General features: G+C 36.5%; 1 protein-coding gene across 6 annotated transcripts in view; it reads left to right on the top strand.

Moving 5' to 3' along the window:
* TUBGCP6 (tubulin gamma complex associated protein 6) overlaps positions 1-19,627 on the top strand; it is a 33,135-nt gene that overhangs the window by 3,912 nt on the left and 9,596 nt on the right. For 3 of the 6 annotated variants that reach the window (XM_026081506.1, XM_026081508.1, XM_026081510.1), the window contains exons 2-21: positions 301-1,114; positions 2,613-2,776; positions 4,144-4,354; positions 4,861-5,034; positions 6,123-6,244; positions 6,619-6,694; positions 7,537-7,646; positions 9,568-9,659; positions 9,765-9,904; positions 11,591-11,740; positions 12,363-12,444; positions 12,530-12,618; positions 12,803-12,918; positions 13,574-13,712; positions 13,804-13,920; positions 14,162-15,473; positions 15,971-16,026; positions 16,289-16,478; positions 16,764-16,932; positions 18,325-18,466. In XM_026081506.1, coding sequence (XP_025937291.1) covers positions 368-1,114; positions 2,613-2,776; positions 4,144-4,354; positions 4,861-5,034; positions 6,123-6,244; positions 6,619-6,694; positions 7,537-7,646; positions 9,568-9,659; positions 9,765-9,904; positions 11,591-11,740; positions 12,363-12,444; positions 12,530-12,618; positions 12,803-12,918; positions 13,574-13,712; positions 13,804-13,920; positions 14,162-15,473; positions 15,971-16,026; positions 16,289-16,478; positions 16,764-16,932; positions 18,325-18,466 — 4,398 coding nt within the window. In that variant the 5' untranslated portion in view covers positions 301-367. Of the gene's footprint in view, positions 1-300; positions 1,115-2,612; positions 2,777-4,143; positions 4,355-4,860; positions 5,035-6,122; positions 6,245-6,618; positions 6,695-7,536; positions 7,647-9,567; positions 9,660-9,764; positions 9,905-11,590; positions 11,741-12,362; positions 12,445-12,529; positions 12,619-12,802; positions 12,919-13,573; positions 13,713-13,803; positions 13,921-14,161; positions 15,474-15,970; positions 16,027-16,288; positions 16,479-16,763; positions 16,933-18,324; positions 18,467-18,895; positions 19,081-19,627 lie in introns of all 6 variants that reach the window. The other 3 variants (XR_003256015.1, XR_003256014.1, XM_026081509.1) reach the window with 2 other exon arrangements.

Below are 19,627 nucleotides of genomic sequence, written 5' to 3' on the forward strand. Positions count from 1 at the left end.
TCGGGGGCTGAGGGCGAGGGTGGCAGGGGAGTCCGCGCTGCGAGCGGCCGGTCCCCTGTCCTTCAGTCTGCGTAGCAGCATCAGGCGCCTGCGGCTGCGCTTGCACCGCCGTAAGATAAGCTTGAGGTCAGAGCCAGTGTTGTTTTTATAACTCATTATAGCTAAGTATTTTAAATATGTGCTAGGTTAGTTTTCTTCTCTCTCATTTTGGGTTATCTCTGTTTCAGTTTAGGTTAAAACGTGCGGAGTTCTCATATGCATGGACAGCTGCAAGTTGTCTCCTCTGCTGGTATTTTCTAGGTCTTCAGATGAAACCAGAGACCCAGCTTAAAACTGTAATTGCTGTAAGCTGACAGTTGGATTTGAAATGGAGAGCATTACACAGCTGTTCAGTGATCTGTGTGAAGCCCACCTGGCAGGTTTGTCGTGGAAGGTCCACCTGGGGAGACGGAAGATCTGCAAGAGGAGGGCTAAGCAAAATCTGAAGAGGGTTGCGTACAATGCCCTGTTCACGAACCTTTTTCAAGATGAGGCTCGTAAGCTGCAGTCGAACGTTTCCAGGCTTCCAGTGAAAAACAAAATTTTGATGCTGTCTTTCAACCTGAGAGTTGGCAGTCTAGGTGCTCAAGCAGACAGGCTGGAGAGTCTTGTGGAAGAACTGGAGACAGCTGATTGTTTGCCTTTTACTGAAGTTAATGCTGTCTTGGATCTCTTAGTACAGCTTGCTGGAACAGGCCCGCCTCAGCTTGTACCGCAGAAAAAGGACTATTTTCTAAACAACAAGTATGTTGGGAGAAATGTCAAATATCAGGGTTATGATTATTATGATGTGAGTGTATTTGAAGCTGATATACAATCTCTAATCACAAATGAAGAGTGTCAATTCAATGACACTATTCAGAAGACACTTCAGATAATGGAGGCTGCACCTGGAACGGGACTCCCTGCGATCGGGTTGTTCTCGCAAAACTATCCTGCTGGTGACAAGTTTGAGAAGGAAACGCGGGTCTCGCTCTTCGGTGCTCTGGTCCACAGCCGTACATACGATATGGACATCAAGTTGGATTTACCACCAGTGCCTGACAATGCAGATTTGTCTGGACTTGCAATTAAAGTATGGTGTCATTTGTTTTTGATTCAGAGTGAATGCATGCTTCCAATATGTTATTTTGAAACTCTTTTTAAATATATGTAGTCTTTTTTTTGTGTGTAATAGAAACATGACAGTGGTTGAATTTAAGTTGGAACAGGGATTCTTTTCTTTGTTGAGAGCCAAATAGGCTTTTCAGATACAGAGAAGTATGATGATGAAAATCTTGGTGGCATCTGTAGCGATGTGCTAAAAAAGTCGTCTGGCCATAGGCCGTATGAAGTTAAGCCATCAGCTATATCTGTTCCTTCCCAGCCTTGGTAATCTTTTGCTTATGTTTTTGCCTGCTTTATATATTGAGCTTCTTTGCGTTGTTGTTTGTTACTGTTCCGACTGATTGCATAAGCATTCCTGTCTGAATGTATGTGTTTTGCTGTTCAGATTACGCTGCCTTACTTGTTGTGTTTTCTTGGTTTATTGTATCTTAAACCAGTTGTTTCAGTTGTTATTTTTCATTGAACCTTGTATTTCCCACTGTCCTTATACCTTTTCAGCGTGTACAGTTTCTACTGCATCTTATTTTCCTTTTGCTGTCCATTCTATTTATTTTTGTTATGTTATATTCTCATATAACACTACTAGGTACTAGATAAACAGATTTGTTCTTTTTTCCCTTCTTTCCAGTTTATTCAATGTGTAGGTAGGTTTTTTATGTTTCTGGACTTTTAATCATTGTTTTGTTCCTTCTGTTTAACATAATGGGTAGCTTTTGCAATTCCCATTATTTGATGTCTTAATAGAAGCCTGAAGGCAGACACATTAAAAAAGAAAGCCCTTGTGCCATTTAATGTCTGCCCATCGATGTAGGTTGCAATTGAGGGGAGGAATAGCCTTTTTCGATGAGCACTGTACCCTTTCCATCAGACTGGAAAATTTCTTGAGGAACATGCTGTGTTTTACATGGGTGTGTCTTGTCAAGGTTGGCTTTTACTAAAACCGGGTGTTTTAGTAAAATGCACGTACAGCTCCTGTAGAAATGGGCAAGAGTTGAGGGTGTGGTACTGAGGGTACCGATACCTACGCATTTTCTGCATGTGAATAGATTTTAACAAATGGAATTAGTCATAGTTAACAAAATGTATACAAATTTGAAGAATTAGGGCCTGAACCATTTGTTGAAAAGAAATTCTGAGCAGTATGATTTTACTGGAGAGTTGCATATTGTTGAATGTCCAGAGATGAGATTCTCAGTCAGCTGGTATGCTTACAAAAGGAGTAAGTTTCAGTTTTAATACCAACAAAATGTATTATTTTGATGATGATTGTTGTTTAATGTATAGGCATTGGTACCCACAGATGTAACAAATGGAAGAATGCTTACACAAGAAACTTAATATAAAAGGGAAAAACAGATTAAAACATTGAGTCACTGGATCACAAATGATAGCAAAACCTATTCTTTATTAGCCTACGTTTCTGCAGTAGTATGATTTCATGTATAGTATATGAACTCTTTCGACAGGTTCCTCAAAGTATAGACCAGTCAGAAGATGAGGGGTTCCAGTCAGCATCCAATCTGACTCCTGATTCTCAGTCAGAGCCCAGCATGACGCCAGACATAGACTTGTGGGATGCAGTGCTTACCTACGGACCCAGCAAACGAAGATGTTGGGAAAGAATTGGATAGTATGTGTCCGATGTTACTAGCAAATTTACTGTGCATCATCTGCATGTGTGTGAAGGTGCATTTCATCTCAGTTCCAAGTGACCTCAGTATAAATAAGGAAGTGTGCAAATTTAATACACAAAATTCAATATACTGCCGTAATGATAGAGAGGGGAAAAAAGGTCCTTTAGTTCCTCCAAACTAGTTCTTAAGACTGCAGCTAACCATTTCATAGGAGGAGATTAAAAAATCGTATTTATCAAAGATACCAAAGGGATTAATGGAACAATTACTGCTTGTGTGAAATGAAATGTTTTTCTTATTTATCAGACTTCTTGTGGACTATGCAATTCCTTTCAATCAAAAATTATTCCATATTTTCAGTTTCAAAAGAGAAAATGGTAGTTGCGCTAAAAGACTTAAACCCATATCTCCCAGTATTGTATTCCTTTTTCCTGTGTCTGTAACCAAAACAGAAACTTTATAACTGATTTCTTTATGGTATTATTAGACTCATAGTTCTTCTAGCTATTGAACAGAAGATACATCTCCTGAAAGAAGGCTCTATATAGTCCTGTTAAAAGCTTCTTAGTGCTTTAATCTGAAAAGGGAAGAAAAGTACAGATGGCAGATGTCTCTCTTCCATTCCTGCTGGATGGTGGTGTGCCTAATTCTCAGGGAAACCTTGCTCTTTATATCTTCTGTGATTTTCTTTTTTAAGTGATAGTCTAGTACTGCATCTGTTGCAATGTCATATGATGTTTTTTTCAATTCCAATCCTCAGAAGCTCATTTCTGTTCCCCCAATCTGATTTTCCAAATCTACTGTAGCTCTGTCTAGCTTTGTTCATGGTACAAGACAGTTTTTCTTGATGCATTTAGTCTGTAAGGCTCTCAGATTTAAAGAAAGCCCATATGCCTGACAGCCTCAATGGAATGAATGCTGCTAGAATTCATTATTTTTGGAAGCAGTGGAAGGAGAATGTGTTTGGGAGGGAATAGCTATCCTCACCAGCAAGAACTAAAATGTGTTAATATGTGTCATAATAGTGTTTTGAGCATATTTCTTTTTAAAGTATTTGACTATTAATAATACAATAACCCTGGAAGTCTGGTATGTATTGCCCTCGTTTTCCTAATGTGAAAACTGCAGCAGGGAAAGCCACCAGAGAAGCTTGGTAATTCTCCATCAAGTTTTCTGTCTCTGAACAGATGTTCAAATTAACATACCACTATAAGTAGTATGATACTAGTAGCAGTTTTTTTCTGTGAACAATACATATTACTGACTGTGTAAAAATCAGAAATGTCTTTTTGCTTTTTTTTAGGAGGTATATTTCCTTCTTTTCATATAATCACCTTTTAATGTTTTATTTACTCTCACACAGCCCACCGGGTAAAAAAGAGGAACCATACCTTACTGAAGCTGGGAGAGAAGCTTTTGACAAATTTTACAAACTTCGAGAAGGGGAATTGCAGCTATTTAGTAACACTGTACTTCAGCTTCCACAGCTTGTGCTAATGAAAGAACCTGAACTGGTTAAGGATGTCTTGAATGTCCTCATTGGTGTGGTATCTGCTACGTTTTCGCTCAATCAGGTATGGAAGACGCTTTAACTGCAGTTCTTAGTTGCATCTAAGCTTTAGTAGAGATTTCCTCAGAAGAATTAGACTTGCTTCTTTTGAGATCTTACAGTGATGGGTGTTGTTAAAAAGGTAAATGTGACCTTAATGCAGCAAGGCAGTATTGATATGTTGCAACAGTGATGTTATTGTAATGCAATTGTCAAAGAATGTTTGTAGTCCTCTAAGTGAAAATTGGTTCGAGAATTCTTGAACATAGAAATGTAAATAGTTTTGTAGATTGGGTTTTCATTAAAGCATTAGGTAGTCTGTATATCTGAAAATATCATTGACACTCCTGAAATTTTGCGAAAATTTAATATGCTTATCTTGCTGTCCTAGCTATAGAGTCTCAGTAACGAGAGTACCTGAAGTATATGTTCATCTGCTGCTATTTTTGTATGTAAACATTTGCTATTTTAAATCAGAATACAGCTGTGAAGTACTTGAAGCTGCTTTTTTTTTTCCCTGTATCATTTTAGGCTGCTCAAACATTTGTGATAAAGGAGGGGGTTTACGTATCTGGAACCTCACCAGAGACGATGCACAATCTACTCTCAGAAGTGGCAGAATATGGGACATACTACACACGACTAAGTCGTTTCTCTCTTCAGCCGGTCTTAGATTCTTCATACAGCAAAGGGCTTGTATTTCAGGTAATACAATCTTACTAAATCATCTAAATTGAGTGAGCTGATTGTTTTAGATAGAGAAGATAACTGATTTCAGGTGAAGCTGGAATGCCTGCACTCTGCAGAACTGCAAAGCATTTTCAGTACAAGTATTTGTTTGCTGATCCCAGTTCTGCAGTGAGCATTGCCGTTGTGAAGCCCTGTTTAAATCAGAGCTGTGTGTATCTAGGGCTTGCAGGCATTGAAACAAGAGATGAAAGCGCTTCATTACCTGAAGTGTGATTTGTTTAGTCCTGTTGTTCTCTTGAGAACTAAAGGAATGCCATTTTTTAGACATTTTAGACATTACATATTTATACATTAAAATACAATAGCTTTCTAAATACAGAATGTGTGTATGTGTATAAATATGTATGTAAAAATATGTATATTACTTTTAAACTGAAATAAATAAAATAGAGAAACATGATGTTCAATAGCTTTAATTACTTCTTCACCATCCATAGTTACTTCTTAATATAAATTTTCCCTAACAGTCATCTGTGTATTATGCTGAACTATATGTGCACTGTGTAATATTAGGTGAATTCATCTCTTTCTAAGGCATAGAATTCAGTGAGGATCGACTGTGAAAATGCATTCCTTCTGAATATTTGATTTACAGTAATGTAAATAGAAATGGTGTATGTATTTCAAAAGGAGAAAAGAAAGTCTCTGTCTTGCTAGAAAAAGTTAGGCATTTAGGGAAATTTCTTTTCAAAACCCAATTTATACATGAAAATAAGGATACAGGTTTCCCTAGGTTCATCTTATAGCTGTTGGAGAGTGCGTAGCTCCTCAAAATGGCAATTCAAAGAAGCTGAACCAAGACGCTTTATTATACTCTGCCAGAGTATAGTCTCTGTGCATTGGATGTAGCAAGGGTATAGAGGAGCCAGCTGGCTAACTTGGATGTCTTAAGTTGCATGGTGAGAGTATTTCCCTCTTATTTTGGACAGAAGTTTTTTTGGAAAAGGGTTTGTTTTCCTGCTGATGTAACTGATGTGAGACATAGGTAGGCTATTAACAGCTTTAACAATAAGACTTTGTAAATATTTTTCTATTGATACTAGGCATTCACAAGTGGGCTGAGAAAGTATCTTCAGTATTACCGAGCCTGTGTTTTGTCAACACCTCCTACTTTAAGTCTTCTAACAATCACCTTTCTCTTCAGAAAACTAGGTCGTCAGTTGAGGTAAGGTAATAATATTAAATATTTAAGCTATTCAGTGAAGAAAAATGCAGTCTCTTTCTTTGTATATGCTAAAAGGGACAATATTAGACAGACATTGTTACACAGTCTTCAGCATTTTTCCTGTATTTTTGTGGAAAAATTTATGTCCCAGAAAGATCTAGGGAAAGCATGTGAAGTCTTTTAAACTAGGTGAACCTACATTTCTTTTGTAATTTGTATTTCAGTGTTCCATTTCTTTGTTATCCGTATTATCATTCAGATGATACTACACAGTGGTTGTGTGATATTCAACTATAGCAAACTTCCCATCACTGCGATCTCAGAGGCTTCTGATTGAAAGATGTTACGTATGTTTCAATACTACTGTGTTTCAGATACTTAGCTGAACTTTGTGGCATAGGAACAACAACACTGGGGATCAGTGGCGGAGCTGGTGCTGCATTTCCTACGGTGATAATTGATTTCATGTTTTTATGTTTGGCTTGGGTTCAAATATTAAAATGCTTCAAATAAAATTAGGTAGGATTTTATATAAAATATTTAGTGTTGGTCTCACTCGGTTACAAAAAAAAAACAGAAAAAAATGATGCTTGACTTGAGTAAAAATACCGCTGAGCCGGTATTGAAATGCTTTGAAAATCTGCAGGTGCAGTATGAAATGAAACAGAACAATTTCAAGGGATGTTACTTATTAATTTTTTGTGTTCTGCATCTATATGTGCCTTTGCAAATATGAAAATATTTATAGTCACAAACCAGAAAAATCAGATCATTTCTAAATCATGCTGTCACACAAAAAAGGCTCAAATCAATCTTTATTTAAGTTTTGATTAGAAGAGTTGTTTTGAAGAAAGGATGTATCTTGAAATGATCTTTTGCCTCTCAGGCCAAGGCAGATATGAAATGAACCTTGGAGCCTACACTTAGAATGCCATGGTCCTTTCTCCAGATATTTTAAACTTTGAAATTTTATCCTGTGATTTCAATTCCTGAAGTAAACAAAGGACTCAAAATAGGCCTTGGAGTGTATTTCATCTCATCCTAAGGGAGATGTCTGTAGCAAGTCAAAAGAATCCAGTTCCAAATACGCCTATTTCTCTCCAGCGACCATAAAGGGAGCTGGAATAGTTAGCTCAGATAAAGTGTTCTTAACTGCAGATATCTAAAGTGAGACAAATCCTGTCCTCTGTGTCTAGTGGAACAGATGTAAAGATGTATATTTATGAATCTTTTCTTACTGGCATTATAATGGAATTTGTTGTCTAACATTAGAATATTCTTCATTTTTTCAGGGTGTGAAATTGCTTTCATATCTGTACAAAGAGGCTCTCAACAACTGTAGCAATGAGCATTATCCAGTTCTTCTGTCTCTGTTAAAGACCAGCTGTGAACCGTACACAAGGTGTGTGCATACTGTTCTCTGCATAATTGTGTTTAAGAGCAGTTCTGAATTAGTAATCTGGTGAGTAACTCCGCTAATTTAACAATGCCTTTTAACATTTTCAGAGGGAATCTAAGCTGTGGCGCTGTCTGCAAAACGCACATAGAAATTCATTCATTTTACTGCCTTCCTTCTTTCCCCCACTTTTCCAACCCATTAACAACATAAAGCCTTTATGTATGACTATATTAGTAAATAAATACATGTAAATAAGAGGTTGGTTTTGTTTTTGTTTTTGTTTTTTTGCTGCTGGCCTTGAAAATTCACACTGAAATCTAAGACTCATATAAACTTTTAATTTTTCTTCTCACATACCATCACTTCTAGTAGAATCCTGACACTGGCAACAGCTTTCTCTTGTTGCACAAACCAGAAAAGTTCGTGCTCATTTCCACTGTTTTTTCTATGTGGGCTTTTCAGTAAACAAAAATAAAGTAAAATAAATCTGTTATTCATTAAGTAGGTATAACTAAGTAGCACTAGGAAATAGATTTCCTTGGATTGCAACAGTTTTGTTGAGCAGTACTCATCAATTTAGAAGTTGTTAGTTTGTATACTTCTGAAGAGATATTAGTTAGTAAATTTTTAAAAATAGGTATTTATAGAGATTATAGGTGTAGTCCATTATCAGTTTACAATCATATTTAATAGATGCAACAATATTAAAAAAAAAAATTCAAGATGTTCTAAACTTAATATTCCTCCCATGACCACCCTTCTTGTTTTTTCTTCCTTCTGCTTAAACTCTTCTTCAGAGAAATTAATTTCAGATTTCCTCAGTTTACCAGAAGACCGCAATATCTGATTGTAGCTCTTGTCCTGCAGTTTACGGCGTGTAGTCACATTCCTTAAATACCAAGGGCAGGATGTCCAGGCATCACTACAAACCTAAAAATATAAAAGTACAGTTACTCATACATAGTATTTATGGGACTGACACCTAAATTTGTTGCAGATCACTATCAAAACATCAGTCATATAAGCAATCAGGGCTGCCATGGAAGGAGGCATCTGTTGTCTGAAGAAAGTGTTAGCCCCGTCATTCATTAACCTGAAAAAACAAACTAATAGAAGTTGTTGTTGCTTATATAAATCATACAAACATGAGTTTTGACATGTAAAAAGGTCTTAACTTTTTACTTATAAACTTAAAATTGAACTGTGGTTTCTATGCTTAACATTTCTCTTTTTCTTATACTGAACCAACGTCTAGAAACAGTGCTAGTATTGCAACTAGTAGGAAGACAAAGTATTAGCTTGAAGGTGCTCTGAACTTTTTTATCTATAGCTTCAGATAATTATATTTTTTATTTATTCAAAAGCTTTTTGTCACAGAGAGGAAATATGAAAAAGCATGAACAAATATTCCAAAATAGTAGTTCTCATTTCTGCATATGTATTAAAAATGTCTCTGGTTCCAAGGAAAAAGTGTTTGGTATTGTATCATCGTTTTATACTCTTTCCTGTTTCTGCCTGCTAGAGTTATATCTCTTGAAAATAAATCCTTCCTGCTTTTCTTTCCCTGTGCTTTTGATGTGCCCGATAGATTTCTAGAGATTTTTTAATATACACTTAGTAATTTAATGTACAGATATAAAAAGATTGTTTTAGTTCAGGCAATGCTCTTTGATCTTAAATATTTTTCACTGAAATGTGCAATATAAAGGCAGTTTCTTTTGAGAAAGAAAGCAAGGATACAGTCTCGTGTATATCTTTAGATTAATATCAGTGCGAGAGCGCTTTATTGCTCATTTTTATCCTGGTTATAGCTTGGTATGCTTTGATGTTTTAAAGAATATACTTATTATTATTTGGTTGCAATAAATTTGAAAAGGCAAGAGGATTGATTTTCAATATGCTATAATTTTTTTTTTTTTTTTAGATTTATCTATGATTGGGTATACAGTGGTGTATTCAGGGATGTTTATGGTGAATTCATGATCCAGGTGAATGAGGATTATCTTTGTTTCAGAGGTATGAAATATATATATATATGGCACATTTTTAATTTATGCAATCTGTACTGTTTTAATTAAATAATCAAAAATTTCTACTTTCATCCTTTTGTCTGATGTGCAGATAAACATTACTGGACTCATGGCTACGTTTTGATTTCAAAAGAAGTAGAAGATTGTGTCCCTGTATTTCTTAAACATATTGCTAATGATGTGTACATATGTGGAAAAACCATAAACTTATTGAAATTGTGTTGTCCTAGGGTAAGTACTGGTTTGGTTCTTACTACATTGAGGAAAACCATGACTCTTTAGAGCAAGTTTCAAGGTTTTTAGCAAATTTGCTCTTTTATTGATAGTGGTATTGCATAAGCATGATGTTGGTTCACGTACAATAATTATTTACTCTCAGATATTTGTGAGCTGATTATCTACTCTACTTGCTAATACCTCAGTGCATAAATATAAATTTGAATAGCATCAAATTTAAGATATCCCATGTACATTCTAGACTTCCGATTTTCCGTTGTATTGAAAGCAAGAATGTTTTATGCTTCCACACAAGTACCCTCCATTCTTCACACAACTCATACTGTTGTTTCTCTATTTAAAAACACCTGTTACCAGGTCTTGACTCAGTTTTGCATAGCTCTTTTATTTCAGCTCTGTCTACCACTACATTTCTGAGAAACACTTAAGTAGTTCATTCCTATTTTGCAGAACAAGTCTTCTTGATAAGAAGAATATGTTAAACTGCTTAGTGTCTTCCCTCTTCTTTAAGTATCTCTAATGATGAAACAACCGCAGAGGCTTCTGAAGTGTGTAGGCACTCTTTGCCGAGTGACTTGAGTTCTATTTCTGTGTAAGGTCCAAGCTGCCCAATCTTGTCAGAACTGAGCAGCTCAGCATCTCCATCATGCATAAGCCTAATGCCTCAAGTGAGATGTGTCCTCTGCTAGTTCTCCTAGCAGGCTGCTCCAGTAAGTGTTCTGAAACCATGATTCAGGTGTGCCCATAGTACTGGGCTCTGCATAAAGCAGCATCAGTTGTCATTTCCATTATAAAACAGTGACAGCTTTGTCAGTCACTAAGACAGTATTTTAATAGAACATTCCCCCAGGATATGGGGGCCCAGGTTCAAACATCCTCCGTCTGTTTGAGAGTGCCAGCCACATTTCATCCCTTTCCACGAAAGTGTCCTAAACAAATGGCTTTTCCCTCTTGCTGAGGCTAACACAGTCCCAGGAACGTAGCTCTGGGCATCCCATCTTCTGGCCTTTGACATTAGGTTGGAGAATCCAAGTGTGAGTATGCTTGTACACTCTCTTTTTAAGGTTCACTGATCTGTTTTCTGTGCTGAGTAGAACCGCTTCAGAGGTTTAGGGGGGGGAAGGTGGAGCACAAGGAACTAAGATACTTAGCTTACAGAATAAGTACTCTGTGATGTGCACTGGCCATATTTCTGACTGACATGTTTTGTGTAGAGCTCACTCTTGTAGGTGTGTGTTAGTTATGTTCCAAACTGTTCCTATTAATTGAGAGTCTGTAGGGGATATAAGTAAACAAAAATCTAATTAAGATCACTTTTGATATGAGAGACGCATTCAGTGCTGAGTTACTCATTCTCAGTCAATTTTGATATTCAGAAAAGCAGAATTTTAGGCATTTAGAACATTACTAGTATAAATGTATCTCAGATTTTAAATGCCTATGCAGTTTCAGGGGAGGAGGTGTGAGAATTGAACTTTGACCAGTACTTCTGTCTCCTTTGAATGCTATAGCATGCTCAAAAGGTTTATCATTAAAAATTTTAGATCCTATGCGGAGAGTCTTGTTTCAATATCTTGAAATGTTGCTAAGTTAAAAAAAATATATATAATGTGAGTTAATAATTTAACGTTTTACAATTTTAAAAATGTTTTTAAATGGAAACTTCTCATTATTTTTCAGCATTATATATGTTGGTCAGACATACCGGTTCCCCGGATTTCAGTTATTTTTTCCCTGGAGGAGCTGAAAGAAATAGAGAGAGATTGTGCAGTGTACGTAGGTCGTATGGAAAGAATTGCCCGATACAGTTCAATAAGCAAGGAAGAAAAGGTAAATGAATAAAAGAATAAAAGAATAAAGATCTTATTGTTGGGATTTGTTTTCTTAAATACTCATTTTTCGTATTTATTGTGACTTTGAAAGAATTTGCATTCGTGATCAGAATTTTCCTGTTGACCAATTGCGTTTTGAACTGCTATCATAGCAAATAAACTTTTAACATAATTTTTTAAAAAATTAGGTGGCATGTTGTTATTTGATGGTATTTTCATATTTTTAATGAGTTTTGGACTTCCATTGGAAAGTTTTCAAAAGTTTCTGTTAGATTATAATTTGACAAATGCAACAAGCTAATTAGTAACCAGGTCTCTCCTTATTGGCAAATTATTTTGTTCAAACACTCTTAGTATTAACAGATTGTCTGTCAGATGCCATCAACCTAGTGTATAAATCAGACTGATTTGGTTCAATGTAATGTCTGGGGTATTAATAAAATTTCAATATTAATTTAAATAATAAAATATAGACATTCTATTTAATTATTTGCATTATTCATACACATGTACAGTGACTGTAGATTAATAACCATTTCAAAGTGTGCACCTGTCATTGCAACAGTGTATTTTCAAGTCTAAAACAATAGAAAAATTCCCACCCAGTATTTGTTTTTTAGGATTTGCGCATGGAAATAGCCAAACAAGAGTTAATTGTTCATGCTCGAGAAACTGCTAGCAAAGTACTAAAAGCCATTAATGGTAAGTTGTGATGAAGTTTTGTGGGTTTTTTTTTTTTTTCATGTGTTTGTTAATGTGAAATAACGATATCTTTATTATAATACAGATCAACAAATATCAGAGCGAATGACTTTGGATGCAAAGAAACGGGAACAGTTTCAGAAGTTGAAAGAGCAGTTTGCAAAAGACCAAGAGGTATTTCTTTGTGTATTTCTAAAGGCTAAGTGTATTTTCTAGGCAAATAATTGAAAGAATATTTTGATTTACTGTACTGAAGTTACATGGATAGCTTGTGAGGTACAAATAAGAACTTCTTGCAGTTGTATACATCTCTGCTGGTGTTGAGAGTGGCTTTTAAGAGTTTTATATATTTATACAGCGTCGCCTTGCTATAAAACAAGAGGAGATTGATGATGATTTCAGCTATGCCCGAGAGCTCAGAGAGAGGGAAAAAAGACTGAAAGCTTTAGAAGAGGAACTGGAAAAAAAGGCAAGGTAAATGTATCTATGACTAGTCTACCAAAACTTGGAAACTCTGTAATCATTATAAAGACCTCAGGAAAAATTATCTTACATTACAATTTATGGTACTAGCAGTTCCCAGATGTTGCTCTACAAGAGTAGTGTTGCCAGCAAAAAGACGGATGTAAGGATTTTTGGTAGTCTGTGAGCAAATTTATGATTTAGGAATGGTCAGTAGTTCAAAAAATTGGGAACCACTGATTTGCACCAACACTGCGCAGTTTGTTTTTTGCAATGATCAGAGTTTGAGGAAAAACTTTAAATAAGTCTTACAATTAAAAATGGAGACCACAGCAAAAATGGTCAAATATATGTCTAACCAGAAATAAAAAGCAGACAGAGAAATTATGTTGATAATTAATTATTTATATTACCCCTGTTATACATCTAGTTGTGTTTCTTCTTCTTCTGTTATATCTAAACATACTTATGAAAAAAGAGTGACCTACTAGCATAGTTATAGAAACACATATTGACTAAGAATACAGTCTTGTTTTCTCCATTTGTTTCTACTCCGTGACTTTTAGTTTTAAAAATTGATTTCTCATTTCTGAAGTATAAAAAGCTCTCATTCTTCAGAAGGTAAGATCAAAATCAGTAACTTAGTTTTATTTTTACCTTCATTTAGGCAAGAATTAATTGACCATTATAGCAAACTTTCTGATGATGCAGCCCGTAGGGAACAAAGAGCTTTATGGAAAATCCAGCGACACAAGTTGGAAACAGCCCGTCTCAAGTTCCTGTTAGAAGATCAAAAGCGAATCGAGGTATCTTCTAAAAGGATTTAAAGGAATGTTATTTAGAACATTCAGTAATTGGTATATTAAAAGCTTTTGGTTCTGTCATTTTTATGTATAGGAAATGCTTGAAAAACTTCCAGATGGAAACTGTAGGAGAAAATTAGATATTATTCCTTATGAACAGTGCCCATTGGCTTTAGATACAAACATTGTTGTGGAAGATCCACGTTCACAGGTGGGTTTATTTTCTTACATAAGCTCCCCATCGCTGTCGCAAGTTTCCCTGAAGTGAATTGGTTCATTTCAGTTCAGTAAACAGAAGATTCACTGTAGCGGCATAGTGAGTATTATCACAGGATTTGTAGTACATCTGAAAAACTGGAAATTTGAAAACCTTATGTGTAATAATGTTGTGTCCTAATAAATATCTTGATTATATGACTAGCCATAGAGTGTAATAATTACTTCTGTTTTAGGTGTCATCTGTGAAACTTCTGCATTCTAATGAGAGATGTGGCAGAAAAGAATCTGAACCTGGCCTAGAATATATTGCTTCTACTGACAAAGCATTGACCATGCCACATCCGACAAAAGATAAGGCTGATCAGCATTTTCAGCCTAAAGCAGGATCTGAACACCATTTCCAAAGTTCAGAGCAGGCATGCAGCCCTCTATACAGTGCTAATTCCTTGCCTGAACCCGATGTGAATATAGAAGACTTTTTATCCAAACCACAAGATGAACAACCTGTTGCCATTAACATAGAAGGATCTTTGCTAGATGAAGCATTTCAAAACATTAACTCTGATCTTTCTGAGACTTCTCGAATAAGTAAAAATCAGCCTCTTTTGAGAGGAGCACTGGAAGAAGAAGGCGATACACCATTATATCAGCAAAATGAGTATGATTTTAGTACAGTTCTCAGACCATCTGCTGTTTGGCAGGGACACATTAGAGTTGGAGAAAATGTGTTTGATGTAGACTATAAAAGGCCTCGGTGGAATATTCATGGCCATGCATCTGATGCCAGCCTTGGAGTGGGAGAATATGTGCCTCATGTGGACACTTACCAGCCACATTCACATCCTTATGGGCATTCTTCAGACTCCCACATAAAAATCAGCAGCTATACTTCTGATGTTCAGTCTCACCGACCCCGATGGAACGTTCACGGGCATGTTTCTGAAGCTCATATTAAAATTGGGGAATACACTTCAGAGGTAGAGCCCTCAAGGCCCAGGTGGAATATTCATGGACATGCTTCAGAAGCCAATATTAAGGTTGGTGAGTATGTGTCAAATGTAGCACCTGCAAGGCCTCGGTGGAACATCCATGGTCATGCATCTGATGCTAATATTAAGATTGGTGAAAATGTGTCAGAGGCTGTCTCAGCTAGACCTCGCTGGAATATCCATGGGCATGCATCACAATCGCACATTAAAATTGGAGAGCTAGTTTCAGATACAGAGCCTCTGAAATCTCGTTGGAGCCCATTTGGCCATGCATCCCAGTCAAGCATCCAAATAGGGAAGTGGGCCCCATCTACAGAAAATGACCCAATACCTCATCGTAAAACCATTTCTGGTCCCTCATCCAGCTCCACAGTTCAGGTACTTCTGTACAATGAAGAGTTATCTCCTGCTGAAGGAAGTAGAAAGGAAGTAAAAACATCACAAGCCAAGAAAAAGACTTTACCACAGTCACAGTCACCTGACAGTGTTCCAGTCTTTCCTGACACTAGTGCTAAAGATGACAATAAAGAAGACATAACAGAAGAGAATCAAGAAGGTAAAATAAAATTAAGTTTATTCATCCAGCATTTGTTTAAGACCTCATGAAAGAAACTGAAAATATTTATGTTCAATGGGTATGTACTTCTTAATTTCTTGCATATGCTTTTAGACACTATTAGAATACAGAGACAAAAATTTCAGCTTATTCTCATTTCCTATCCTACTACAGCATTAAAAAAAATTCTGATCTGAAACTTTGCAAAGCAAGGCCTAACATGATCTTGAGTAGACCACTTGTGTTCTGAATTTAAAAGAAATTCTTTCTCTCTTTTAAATAATTTGATGCTAACAGTGTTAATACGGTGAAGAGGAGAAGCACAAAACTGCCTGGGCTAGTCTATGGAGAAGAACTGTTACTGGGGTCGTTATTTTTGTGACAATCTATATTCTTTAGAGAAGTTTTGGAGTGCTTCAGGGACAGATCTGTAGTATGAACTAAAAATTACAAGCAGTTCTAAGTAATTGCTGTCTTTAATTTACTTGTAATTACAGTAATTGCAAATGTGGTCAAAAAGGACTCTTCCCCAGATTCCTCACAGAGCTTACAGGTAAGAAACAAGGTAGTTGTGGAGAAGACTTCCCATTTCTTCAAAAGATTAAGCAGTCTGGTAGTTAAGGTAATGAGTTTCTCTCTTAATTTATTAATTACTGTAAAACCATATTGTTTTACATGTCCGAAAAAATACAGGTAAGCAAGCTGTATTATTTTCAATGGGAACAGCAATTCAGTTTCCTGTAAGAACACACTGAGTGTGAATAATTGAAGCCAATAGCTTTCATAAGACTAATTTGTCCATTTTTTTCTTTTAGGCAGAAGAACCTGAAACAACAATTCCACAAGATACTGTGCTTCAAGCAGCTTTGACTTCTGAAGCTAATGCTCCCGAGATTAAGGAGGAGGAAGAGGGAGAGGATGCATGGAAGAAAGAACAAGCTTATTTGAAAGCTTTATCGGACCAATATTGTATTGAAAAATACCAAGATAGTTACGATTTAATGTGTGAGTAGAACGCTTGGAATAGTAGATCAATAGGAAAATGTGGTAAACTTGAGCAAGAAAGCTGAGCACAAGAAAAAATATCTGAATTACCAGTAAATTACCGATATTACAAACTGTAGCAATCAAATAATCTGTTTCTAGGCATAAAGATGTGAAATACATTTTGACACATTACGATTTTCTACTCCAGAACAGTTTGGAGAGATCAGTAAAAAAAAGATGATCAAATTGCTTAAATACTTAAATGCTTAAAAACTTACAAAGTTCAAATATTTTTAAATTTAGCAGAACTACCAGTGTCTCATCTCTTGCATCATGTGATACCAAGATCATACACTTTTCCCGTGGATCCTACGGTACAGCCAGCAACAGATGAAACAGCTGTACAACTGAGTGAGCTCTTATCTCTGCCAGTGCTGATGAAACGCTCTATTACTGCTCCACTTGTATCTCAGTGAGTATTAGTTAGAAATAATGAATCCTTAATTTAGCAACTTATTTAGTGTTATTAGTCCTTTTCTGAGACAAGAGTTGCGCACAGATCTGTTCTCTTAAATTTTCTTTCTGCTTCCAGAAGTGGTTCAGTGGATGGTCCACTACTAACTGAAGAGCTCAGATTTACATTATAAGTAGTAACGTAAACTTACAAATGTGAAGGTCTATTTGAAATATAAGGGCTTGGAGACAAGTGTTTTCTCTCAGACTCCTGGATTTTGGAGCAATGGATTTGTCACCATCAGCTTCCTTGTTCTTTTAAAAGAAAGTGTGTTATTTATATTATTTTTACTGGTTTATATTTGGTTTTATCCATGAAGACTGATGATGAGAAGAAAAACAGCAGATGAAAGATTGAAAGAGGAGAGAAAATCTTTTGATTATGTGAAAACTCATGAATGTTGAAATGTGATCAGGACATATTTTGTGTTCCTGTGGGCATTCCAGCTTCTTCAAGGCTGTTTTGAAGTTTAATAGAAGTTGTTCTTGTTGGAATAAATAGGGAAACTACATATGTGTTGGATCATTTTCCTAGTATTTCTAATGGTATATTAACAAAAGTTTGTTAATACATAAAAGATCAGCTTCTGTCAAGAAAACCATTATTCACAGATGTGTTGAAATGCTTTCTGGTTTAGAATCTTCTTTCTTGTAGGTTTTGGGTTTCCTTTTACTAAGTATGCTATAATTCAAATTTTTATTGCAATGTAGAAAGATCTAATTTAGTTTTAAACATCCAAATTGGCTACCAGAGCTATCTGTATACAGATGCATGTATTCAGCAAAATGAAAGAGCGAAGTGAGTGAGCCTGAGTTGTGTGCTGGCAGAATTAGACTATTCCTGATATGCAAATTAGTTTAATGCTAGTTTGAGTACCTATACTATACTGCAAACTATAGTATAGACCTGCTCTCAGTATCTAGTGTGAGAGCTTTATTCATTAGGATATTCTTAGCAAGGATTTAATAGTTCTACCTAATCTGTTCATGGAGGTGACAGAGAGAAGGCTACTGAAAAAATGTTTCTCCAGGCTCAGCAGCGTGTTCTGAAGATCATTATGTGTAGCCAGTCTTCAGATACTTCTGCAATACTGTTCAAGTAGCCAGTCTTCAAATACTTCAAAACTCAGTTCTCTAAAGTGGTAGGTTTTATTTCTGGCATACTCTGGATGAAGAATTTTGAGCATAAGCTTCCTCTCATTTTCTTTTGTTTATGTGAATGTCATGCAGTCTTGGATATCAGAGTAAGTACTGGAGTGTTAATTTGATTGCTGTAGCTGTGGCTGAATTTTAACAGTAAAGAAGGATTATTCTTACAAACTATTCTCTTTTTTTGTGTTTTTGTTCTTAGCGTTTCTCTTGTGAACAAAGCAATAGTTGATTACTACTTTGTGGAACTGAATGTAGAGAAGCATTTTGAGGCACTGAGACACTTTTTGTTAATGGAAGATGGGGAGTTTGCTCAGTCGCTCAGTGACCTGCTGTTTGAGAAGGTATTTGCTGTGTCTTCTTAACCCTTTGGTTTTTTGGTTGTCTGCCTTGGCTTGATACCTCTGGATGAATTTGAATGGAAATGAGTGGATGGTGTGAATTAGAATCCTGGCTTGTGCCGTTTTCCTCTTTATGCCATGTCAATAAATCTGGTAGTAAGGAACTCTGTTAAGGCTGTAAGGACTGAAGCGAAAGAAGCTTTTCTCTCAGAAGTACTCAGAAGGGATGCCCATGCCCCAAGGAAGTCCCAAAGAAGAGAGTAATATTTCCTATTGCTAATCCTAGCAATAAAGAGAGTACAATGATTTGTTACACTGAGGATGATAATTTCTAATTTTGCCAGATCAGCAGGTATGGAAGGGAATTTCACTCTTTCCTGTGAGATTGTGCTATTAATGCTACTACACTATTGCTCTGTCCCTTCCCATCAGCTTGCAGCAAAACTGGAAGAGCCTGTTGCCATTGGCTGAGACCCAGCACAGAGGCTCATGTTGTAAAATGCACACTCTCATGTCAAACATCCTGCAGTGTGGAGGGCATCTGAAGAGAGTGCTGGGCCCTCTGATGAGATGGTATTCTTGTGACTTATCCCTGTGTTCTTGGGTGAGGCAGCAAGGTAGGAGTGATAGCCTGTGTTAATGTATCTGGTTGCCAGTGAAGATACACGGCTGTAGGATAGTTAATCCATCTCTCCAAACCCTAAGAATGCTTTGTACCCAGCAAGGGAAAGCACTTAGGGATTTAGGCTGCATAAGTACCTTGATTTGTATATCTCTGAGGGTGCCAGGTTGGTGAGACAGGCAGACAGGAGTCAGATAGCTGATGCAGGTCCTGTCCTGGGTATTCTGTCCCACCAGAGCCTAAAGGCTATGTTCCCTGTAGTAGGGATAATTAGCAGCACCTGAACCACAGCAAACTGCAGTCCAACATATCAAAGAAAATTGGTGCAGGTATCAGATTGCCCTGATACTCTGGAGAGTAAATAGTTCAGAAGTTGCATCATATCCTGCTTGTGCATCCCTCCTGCAGAGACAGAAACTGCTGCAGAGGTTGTGAGAATGGTACGCAAGAAAGGATAGTCACCACTTTACTATCCCACTTTAATTCACCTGTGTTCAGAAGTCAACACCATTAGATTAATACTGCGTAATTAGATTTTTTTT

Source organism: Apteryx rowi, unplaced genomic scaffold (genome assembly GCF_003343035.1).
Source record: "Apteryx rowi isolate R43461 unplaced genomic scaffold, aptRow1 scaffold_550, whole genome shotgun sequence".
Taxonomy (NCBI): domain Eukaryota; kingdom Metazoa; phylum Chordata; class Aves; order Apterygiformes; family Apterygidae; genus Apteryx; species Apteryx rowi.